General features: G+C 40.2%; 1 protein-coding gene across 1 annotated transcript; it reads left to right on the top strand.

Annotated features, from left to right (window-relative positions):
- Nucleotides 1-3,560: 3,560 nt before the first annotated feature.
- LOC102716962 lies at nt 3,561-9,342 on the top strand. The gene is made up of 7 exons (XM_015836793.1): nt 3,561-3,801; nt 4,981-5,100; nt 5,192-5,241; nt 5,461-7,758; nt 7,972-8,076; nt 8,193-8,367; nt 8,815-9,342. Exons 2-7 carry the CDS (start codon nt 4,987-4,989, stop codon nt 9,028-9,030), a joined length of 2,958 nt encoding a protein of 985 aa, XP_015692279.1. The 5' UTR covers nt 3,561-3,801; nt 4,981-4,986; the 3' UTR covers nt 9,031-9,342.
- The last annotated feature ends 629 nt before the right edge of the window (nt 9,343-9,971 follow it).

The raw sequence follows: 9,971 nt of genomic DNA, 5'->3' as shown, positions 1-9,971 counted from the left end.
TAGGTTTATATTGTGTTTACAAATTAAAAAAAAATCTTTCATCTAAAACAAAAGGAGATACCCGAGATTTTGAAAATAGCAAAAATTACGTCTTTTTAAAAATATTTTTAATTGGTTAAAATAAGACCGCGTAGGTTTATATTATGTTTAAAAATTACACAAAAATTCTTTCATCTAAAACAAAAGGAGATACCATGCTTAAAAACTTAAGAAGTTATAGAACTACACAAATAGAAACAGCAAGTGGAACTTAATTAATGACCCAGATGTCAGCGATGGTGCTGATGACATACTGAACACCACCACTGTTGTATTTTTAATAGTCGTATAGATTAAACTGGAAGATTGTACAGTAATGTTCACAAGATTGTTATGTGATGATATACTGGCACTAAAAAGATACCCTTAACCAAAATAACACACTGTATTTAGCAAAGTAATCAAAACACTAAATTGGTCTTATTGTACTTTAACGTTGAGTTCTCATATTATCGTACTAGATCACACCCGTTTATCAAGTTATCTGCTGTGATGCAATTTACTGTTTTTAGTCACTAAACCAATGGTGCTCCCTCGTACTCCTTGTTTTCTCCTCCTTATTTTCTCTATGCATTAATAAAGAACAATGTCTTTTTTAACCTCATGTTTAGCTTATCTATGACTCGCTAAAACTAATCAGACTTATTTTAAGACAGAAAGTATTTAGTTTGTATTATTTGTCGCTGAAAATAAAAGATTTTATTTTTTACAGTTATATAATGATATAAACGATAAAATTAATTAATAAAAATTTAAAATCTACTTATGAAATACTAAATTTATATATAATATTTTCTAAAAATATAGTATTTAATAATTTGGTAAGCGTCAAACGATGACGCAGCCGTAGGAGGCACACGCTGTGTGGATAAGCGGTGGTGCGTGCGCCTATTAGCCTATCTCTAACGTACACCCTCTGTCCAAAAAACGAATTCTTCGGTTTTCGTGTCACATCCGTTTTATCTGAAAATTTTTTAAAAAATTAAAAAAAATTAGTCACACACAAAACACTATTCATAATTTATCATTCTAATAAAAATAAAAATATTAATTATAATTTTTTTTAAATAAGACGAAGAGTTAAAAATTAAAGATAAAAAGTGAAGAATTAGTTTATTTTAGAACGGAGGACTATTAAAACACTCCCTCCTCTGGTCCCCGGAGAGCCCAAGCATCCGGATGAAGTATATTCCAAGCAGAAACCGGACCTTTTATTCCACTGCTGGGGCTGGGGTGATAATAAATTATTGACACCCAGGGCCTCCGCTGGTCGCTGGCGGCGTGCGTGCGTGACCGCGTGGGTCGTGCCGTTTTCAAGCTACTTCACGAAGATGACATTCTCGCTCCCGATCGAGGTCACTAGCTGCCGCTGATGCGAGCAAATCTGTCAGTCTTCTTCCGTGTGCGGCTGCGGCTGCGGCTGCTGCCTCGACGAAGAATTGCCGTTGCACACAAGCGCCACGAGACGCCGCAGAAAAAATGGGCGCCCACGCAGGCACGGAGGTAGATGTGCCGGCTGCTTTGCTCTGCAAACTGCATATGCTCTCTCTGTCTGTTCCGTCCGGATCGCGTGCCATCTATAAAGCCATCACCAACTTTGCCTCTTTGCCTGATGCTACTCTGCTCTGGATCGATAAGTACCTTTTGCTCTTTTGTTAACAAGGCTCAGATCATACAACTTGTGACAATTAAAAGATTGCAGATAGCGATTTGCTGAATACATATCTGAATGAGTCATTTTGGTGCTTGTAGCTGGAGAGGAAATCAGGAAACTGAACTGGCACCAAACAGCAATAAAGCAGCATGGATACTGCAGGCGATGCGAGGCGAGGCTGCATGTTCTGCGAAGACCCAACGACATGGGCGCCTCGTTACCACGATGCGTCAGAAAATTCAGGAAAAAAAACGCAAAAGAAAACGAGCATTCCATACCTGCCTTTCCCCCGGGATAATCTTGTGGACACCAGCTTTAATTTCTAAAGCTCAATTGCTGAACGGTGATTAGCCTCTGTCCTTTTCAATTGTGCAGGCACCTGTCCTATTAATTTCGTACGTCAAGATCACATCAGTGAGTGAAGTAGGGGTAGCTGATGACAAAACTCTCTGAACCAAAGTTTGTTGGGTGGATTTCATCAAAGAATGGAGATTGGTAGAATGGGGGCCATAGTTTCTCCTCATGCTGCATCATCATCTCTTACCTTGACAAAGGGCACGGCGTCACCATCTTAAGTGCGAGTAGGAAGAACAAGATGAACTGCATTATGCGCTTAATCAAAAGATTAGCCGTTTCATTCCTTGAATTGGTTCAGGTGATCTGGTTTTGATATGTCATGTCCATGATCTCCCTCTCAAATTGAGATAGAGCTTATACATCACCAAAATATGTTTACACTTTACAGTGTGCTTGATACCGCCAACGGCCGTTGTTGTTGCCAGCAACATCTATCTGCACCTAACAAATTCCCTCGCACTGTCACAAAAAACGAACAAAAGGTTAAGTAAAAGCAGGGTGATCCCGCGTTAGCAAAAGCCGGATAAAACGGATTTGCACAGCTGTGAAGTTGATAAATTGCATACTTTGTTTGGACGATTAGGGGGGGTGGAATATGTTTTTTCTTTAAGAAACAGTAATCATTTAATTTGGTAGTCAATTTGAGCAGGTGTAAACATTATCAATTCCCAAACAGTACTTTTAGCCCATTTAAAAAAAAACTTCGGCAGTTCTTAATATTATCCAGATATACAAAGCAATCATGATAGAAAATAGTCTTGTTTTCGTTATTTTCCGTACCCTTACGTCCTTAGAACTTGACAGCTCCATTAATATAAAAAATAAAAACATAAAAGCTCAAGAGCGTACGGTACCATGTCGATTGCAGGCGGTGGAAAAAGACATGGCCACGATGAAATGGGAAGTAAGGGCCGTGGAAAAAAACTGATGCAGAGAAAGAATGGAGGTTGTACGACGGAGCTAGGGAAGAGGGGAGGCGGAGAGTAGTACAGAAGCCTAAACGAAGCGTATGCTACCGTCTCTGGTAAAAAGGGAAAAAGAAGAGAAGAAGAAGCAAAGTGCGTCCAGACAAGGTGCAAACCAACGGAATGGCACAAAACGATGCGTTGATGAAGGTGAACCAACCCCAAAGGGCTCAGAGCTTGAGGCAAGACACCAACTCGTCAGCCGTCACAATGCTCATGTGGCTCAATGCTTACTTATAAATGAGATTTATCCAGTGTTATATTTGTATTTGTAATACTACTCACTGACGTATATAAACTCGTTAACTTATGCTTGACACCCGCAAATTTACGCCTTCAGCCCTGTCAATCAGGTTACCTACCACCAAAACCCCACAGAGAGGAGGGGGAGAGAAGATTGATAATAATAGTAATAATAATAAAGATTAATAAAGATCGAATCGAAAAACGTGCCTCGTATGAGCTCATTTTTTCTGTACAAAATTCCATTTTCTCCGGCTATTTAACCAGCTGGTCCTCAGTCCTCTCCTCTCCTCCGCCCTCGCCCGTCCGCCTCCCTCCCTCCCTCCGCTGCTGCAGCCAAGCCAACCTTGCCCTTGCTCTCTCCTCTCGCTGCGAACCAAAACCCCAGAATTCTCCGCGTCGATCTCGCCGTCGGGCGCCGGCTCGCCGCGTCAGGCGCCGTGGGGGGATCGCATGTGGGGTGCATTGGAGCGGATAGACGTATCCATTTTGGGGATTTTTTTTGATTAATCCTTATTTTCTCCGGCCGAGCCTCGAGCGCAGGTGCGTGCGTCTCTCTGCTCCGCGCAGCCCGGGTTGTTTTGGTTTGCTCGGGATTTCGGGGGATTCGCGGTGGTTAGGCGGTGATCTCGACTCGATCGGGACATCTGGAGGAGGGAAGCGATTGCTCTTCCTCCCCACGCTTTTTGAGGATTTTAGTTCGTTGTGACGAGATGAGTGTCCTTTTGGGGATTTTGGTAGTTCGATCGGATCATCGAGGTGGAGCGCATCCGCGGTGTACGAGCATGTCCTTGGCGTGTTTCCTGATCTGGGGTAAGCCTCTGGCAGTGTTCGCTGGAGCTCGTTAGTTTAGTCGATCGTGCTGCTCATCCTGTAGCTTTTCCCCTTTCCTCTATGGAAAAAAAACTCATAACCATATTTTGTGTTGTTAGCTTAGCTGCATATGGGATTTCTTTAGGGGAGTTTAGGTGCAGCAACATGTAGAGTGCTAGTGTAGGTTATTATTTATCATTTATTTGATCTGTCATTGTGATCAATATGTAGCATCTTCACCATTACCTGCGGATGTAAATAATACTAGTGTTGACTAATCTATACACCCTTTGACCACTGTGTTTTCAACAATACATTTACAGATATTTAGAACTCGACCTTACCATAAATGTATGATGTGAAATGATTTTTGCAGTTTTTTTTACAAAACAAAACAGTAGAAATTATTATTTGGTCAAATTTGAATGGGAGAATGTTCGCGCCACCACTGTGTAGGCGCATTGTGCGACTGAAATTGGTTTCTTCTAATATAGCGTAGGTGCACTGTGTAACTGAAATCAGTTTCTTCTAATATATTCACGTGTAACACTTTGCGTGTTTGCAAAGAAATTTGAATGGTAGAATCAACGGTATCGGTTATTTGAAAACGAAGAGAATCTATTCTTTTGTCGTCTTCTGTCCTCTTTTGAGAAATATACATTTCTTAAATAGCTTCATACCATTTTTAGATTAGTATATTTCTCATGAAAAGTACTCGACTTTGACATATTTATATGTTAAGTATTGTTGTAAACATATCATAAGAGAAGGTAAAGCCAAACATTGTCCACACCACAAGTAAAAATACAGGAACATTGTGTTCATGACATGGTTGTTTCGCCCAGTCTGCAAAAGGTTGTCTTTGAAATATTTTGTTTCATCTTCTTGATTAGTTTCCCCTCTATGTAGCACGATATGCTGCCTCGACCTGCAAGCCCCTCTGGAGATGTTGTTAGAACTGCAAAAAGGAGGCTTCGACGCACGGTTGGGCGGTCAACAGAAAAGAAGAACCCTCAGAACATGGAGTTTGTATGTACCATCTTGAAAAGAGAGATGTTATAATATGCATAGTTTTGTTTGGAGATTTTATATCTCCTTTTTCTGTTTTGTTATTTTGCAGGAACGTCGAGTAGCTGCGCTTGAATACAGGCAGGAAGAACAGAGGAAGAGGTACGCTGATGTGCTCTAATATCAATGTGTAAAACATACTTCCTTTTTTTATATAAATCTTTATTTTGTATCATCTCCAGTATACTGGGCATATTTTATTGGTTATAATAATCGACCAATATTGATTTAATGTCAACTTTGTTGGCTGCTATTTACTTTTTGTTCCATATGTTAGTTGAAGAACTGCATTGACTTACTTGCCCGGTGTGTTATTTTCAGAGCCTATAATAATCTTCGTTTATACTTGACGATGTCTCCTGTATCATCTCATTTTGTGGAAAATGGAGATGACCAAGTTTTAACCAACTCTACATCACTGTTAGATGGACTTGAGGCATCTGCATCATCGTCATTGATCGTTGTTCACTTCGTTCCAGAGGAGTCTTTGAGAAGATGTTTAATTAACTCATCAAGGGCATTGCTAGAGGACTCCCAAAAATCAGATAAAGCCCCTGATGATGATTTCTCCGTCAATACCTTCAGCAATGCAAGTGTGGACGTGAAGCGAACTACAAGAAAGAAAGGCAAAAAGAAAAACAAGAGGCACAAAAGAGGGCATGGTAAAAAAGTATCTGAGTCATCTGATATACAGTCTACTCAAAGCAAGGGTGCTTCTCATTGCATTGATGTTGCTACTGGTGAATCCTTGACACTTCCATCCAACCATGTGGCTGACAAATTGTTTGGGGATTTGTCCTCTGATTCTTCAGTGAGAGAAGTTTCTGCAGAGAGACCTGATAGTGAAACTGGTAACGATGGCTCTTCTGTAACTTCGATACCAAGTACATCTTGTACTGATGAGAGAGAATCATCTAGGGAAGCTTGTTATTTTGAATGTTGTGAGCAATCTAGCAGCAATAACTCCAGATGTTTGGACACTGCCTCCACTTCCACTTTAACTGATTCATCGTTGGATGGCCATTGCACAGATAGCAGTTGGAACTTCAGTGATGATACTGAAAACTTGTTGATTGACAAAAATGAGTGTCCATGTATCCAGTCAAAACCGACGGATTTCAGGGGTTTTAAATGTGGTGGCCATGAAGGTTGGCTAAACAAGTCAAATCATGACAAAAACTCCTGTTTCAGAAACAGTACTGGTGGTTGCGATGGTACCCAAGAAATGCAATTATGCAGTAATTCTGGTAGTGATGGTGATTTCCTCCCAGTAATGTCTAGAAAAAGAGCCCGGAAAAACAGAAAGATGCATCTTTTCGGGAGCTGTAATGTTGAACATATTTGTGGTGTGGAGCATGGTCAAAGTGGAAGCCACTCCAATTGTTCTTCTATACCAAGTAATGTTTGTACACAAGTTGCATCAAAAGGTTCCACTAAGGATTTCATTCACCCAATTAAAGCTCGCACATGGACTCCACATGTTGTTACACTAAATGATTACATGATAGGAGCAAATATGAATCACCTCTTGGATCCAAAACAAAACCGTAGGGGAAAACCACAGAAGTACTCTCTGAGTGAAGTGGCAAACAATGGTTTTATTGAAGAGAAAGATGCCTGTACAGCTAAAATGCTTCCTGGAATTATGCGCTCAACAGAAACAAATGTTGGTCAGATGGCGTCAAGTTCAACTTCTGATGTGATAGTCCAAGAGATTACTGAGGAAACATGTTCGCCAATAGGTCCTCCTTTTCAGAAAGGAGGGCTGCATGTTTTGCTTCGAGATGACAATGTTGCTGTTGGCACAGATTCCCATGATGCTTTGAATCATGTTTCTTCTGTTGATCTTAAAGAACAAAAAAAAGTAGATAATGCTGTATCGAGCAAACCTCACGGCATGGAAGGTGATCTACAAGCACAAGAGGCAAGTTCAGAGTTCCCTGAATGCACCACAGATTACCTGGAAATTTCCAGTCCTACTGATGGTCGTTCAGAGGTTGACTGTCATAGTATATCAGCTTTTGAAGGGCACTGTACTTTGAACCAGGAAAGATTTGTTAGCTCTAAATTGCAATCAGGTGAGATAATCAAAGCTGCAAATGATGCCTGCAAAGTGCAAGTTGCATCAGATGTTCACTTGATTTCTGGTCATCCACTTGCCGATTTTGAGATTTTTTTATATTATGCAACTCCAGTCATTGCTAAGACATCTTGCATGAAAAGTGGCAATTATTCGCAGGATCAGATAGTTGGCAGCTCAACATGTCAATATCAGATATCAAATGTCTCCTTGAGGAATGTGTGGGAATGGTATGAGGAACCTGGATCATATGGATTAGAAGTAGAGATCCATCAAAGTCTCAGCCCTACAAAACCATCTTGTGGTGTCTCAGAGTTCTGTGCTTACTTTTTGCCATCTCTATCTGCTATTCAACTGTTTGAACCACCCAAGAATAACTTGCACCATAAGTTTGACAGCGATGGTGAAGATCTCCTATTATCCCCACCAAATAGTTTGTGTTTACCAAAACCTTCTTTATCTGTACAAGACCATGGGGAACTCGTATTTGAATACTTTGAATCAGAGCATCCTTCTTCTCGTCCTCCACTTTTTGAGAAGTAAGCCTTCTATTGTTGATGTTATATATCTACAGAACATAGAAAACTAGTCTAGACATACAAAAGACTGAAAGAAACAAAGTTGCATAGTGATAAAACAAAATAGATCAAAATTTAATCATAAAGAGCTTAGCCAGGAAGCCTAGAGGAAGGTTTGTCTTTAAATATTTCCTTTTCTCATGCTTACCAAGAATGCTTTGCAATATATTATAGGATCAAACAGCTTATCAGTGGTGAAAATCTCTCTACTTACCAAATATTTGGGGATCCTAAGATGCTGGAAAATCTTAAATTGTGTGATCTTCACCCTGCTTCCTGGTATGTTCTGATATTGGATGTTTGTATCCACTGAATTTTGATTTATATGCTATTTGTTCCCTTATTACTACTTATTTTGAACTCTCAGTAATGTTTTTATCGGGTTCCACTTTCAGGTTTTGTGTTGCGTGGTATCCTATTTGTCGAATACCTCGAGGAAGCTGCCGTGCTGCATTCCTGACCTACCACTCCCTGAGCGAAGTAGTTCCCCGAATTCGCTCTCCATATAAGGCTCATGTGCCCACTCATTTGGTTTCTCCGGTTGTTGGTTTCTTGAGTTACAACGACAAGGTACTATTTCATCTCTTCCATAAGCATTTTTTGTATTGGTATGGGTAATATATGTTGGTAGCCACAATCTATTGTTATGGATCATATTCATCATGGTACTAAAAGTTCAATGTAAAATCGCATCTCCATCTAACAAGAGCTTTATATCTATATATTGTGCACTTTCACTTTAAAGACAGAGACACAGAGTTAGTGAGATATAGTTGTGGATAAGCCTCTTCATCCCACCCGTTTGTTGTGGTTGTGCATAGATGGACAATATTTACTGTCGAAAATCATTTTATTACTTTAGGTTGTTTAAGTTTTCTGTTAATTATACTGGATGGCAGAAACCTGTGTTGAGTAAATATATTCAAAATGAAAGTACTGGAAAGCCTTTAGTTCTCTTATTGATACTTCCCAGAAATTTTAATCTACATGGCCTCATTTCTAAATTTTTGTTTCCAGGGAGAACATTGGCTTCAACTGAGAGATCCAGAGATCAAGCCAATGTCATTAGACGATGCCACCAAAATCAATCGTGCTGAAGTCCTGAAAGAGAGACTGAAGACATTAAGACATGGTGCATCAGTTATGTCAACCATGGTGATACCCAAGGCTAATGGGGAGGAGTCTATGAACCGTCATCCAGACTATGAATTCTTCCTGTCTCGATCCAACTGAATGGTTGCATGATGTCCACAGCATTGAAAATACCGTGTTCCCTTCGTAGTCCCAGAAGCACTCTATGGTAGTGCCTGCACTCTATGGGTCCTAGAAACCAGAAGCACCTCCATAGTCCCAACATCCATAGTCATCATATCAGTGCTGGAAGTTGAGCATTAGCTCTTTATGGTAGTAGACTAAAAGACTAGTAGCAGAACAACCGAAAGGCTTTCCTTTTTCCCGAAAGAGCGACTCAGATCCGTGGGTTGTCGATTTCAGATGTTTTAAGTAATCCTTAAGACTTAAGAGCGTTGCTTCTGGGTACCTGCAGATGGGGTTCAATGGCCTGTGTGTATGCTGTTGGTTGCTTGATCTGGGAAATTTTGTTTATGCAGGTCGATCCTCCAGGCGTTTTTTTACATGCCTAAGAAGATAGAAGAGTTTTTTAGCTTTGATGGGCTTGTATGATTTTCATTTTCTCAATGGTATTCTCATGAGGCACTTTTTTTTTTTTTTGCCACCAGGGGAGAAATGTACGATACAGAATATTCGCTCCCCTTATGTAACAAGCTAAGATAATTTAAGTTATTGAAAGGTGTTTGACAGGCACCAGATTTTTTAGTCCAAATTTGATACTAAGAAGTGCTTGTATCAAATTTTACACTAAGAAAAAGATATCATACCTCCCAATATCTCGAAAAGGATAGTAAAATCACTCGATGGCAAAATTTCCGTTTGTTAGTCTGGAAGCTGTCAATGGCGTCACCATCTTCTGAATTTTGACAAAGAACTTACGTTTGCCCTGTCGTCTGCACAACCACCAGACGTCAAGGCTGAGCTTGACGCCATCTGACGAGTGACCTGTTTGTCTGCTCCTCTACATGCACAATTCAAAAGCGGCGCATCTAGCACTTGTAATTTCCTTTTCCTTCTTTTTTTTGTGGGGAAGCATTCACGCG

This window comes from Oryza brachyantha, chromosome 4, assembly GCF_000231095.2.
Source record: "Oryza brachyantha chromosome 4, ObraRS2, whole genome shotgun sequence".
In the NCBI taxonomy this organism is placed as follows: Eukaryota; Viridiplantae; Streptophyta; class Magnoliopsida; order Poales; family Poaceae; genus Oryza; species Oryza brachyantha.
The sequence above is the reverse complement of the archived record's forward strand: the minus strand, read 5'-3'. Positions and strand labels throughout refer to the sequence as shown.

What these genes read in the sequence shown, in the direction of transcription:
- LOC102716962 (XM_015836793.1), top strand. Translation starts at nt 4,987, where the DNA reads ATGCTGCCTCGACCTGCAAGCCCCTCTGGAGATGTTGTTAGAACTGCA. An exon ending in CAGGAAGAACAGAGGAAGAG is followed by an intron (nt 5,242 to 5,460) that starts GTACGCTGATGT and finishes TGTTATTTTCAG; the next exon opens with AGCCTATAATAATCTTCGTT. An exon ending in CGTCCTCCACTTTTTGAGAA is followed by an intron (nt 7,759 to 7,971) that starts GTAAGCCTTCTA and finishes AATATATTATAG; the next exon opens with GATCAAACAGCTTATCAGTG.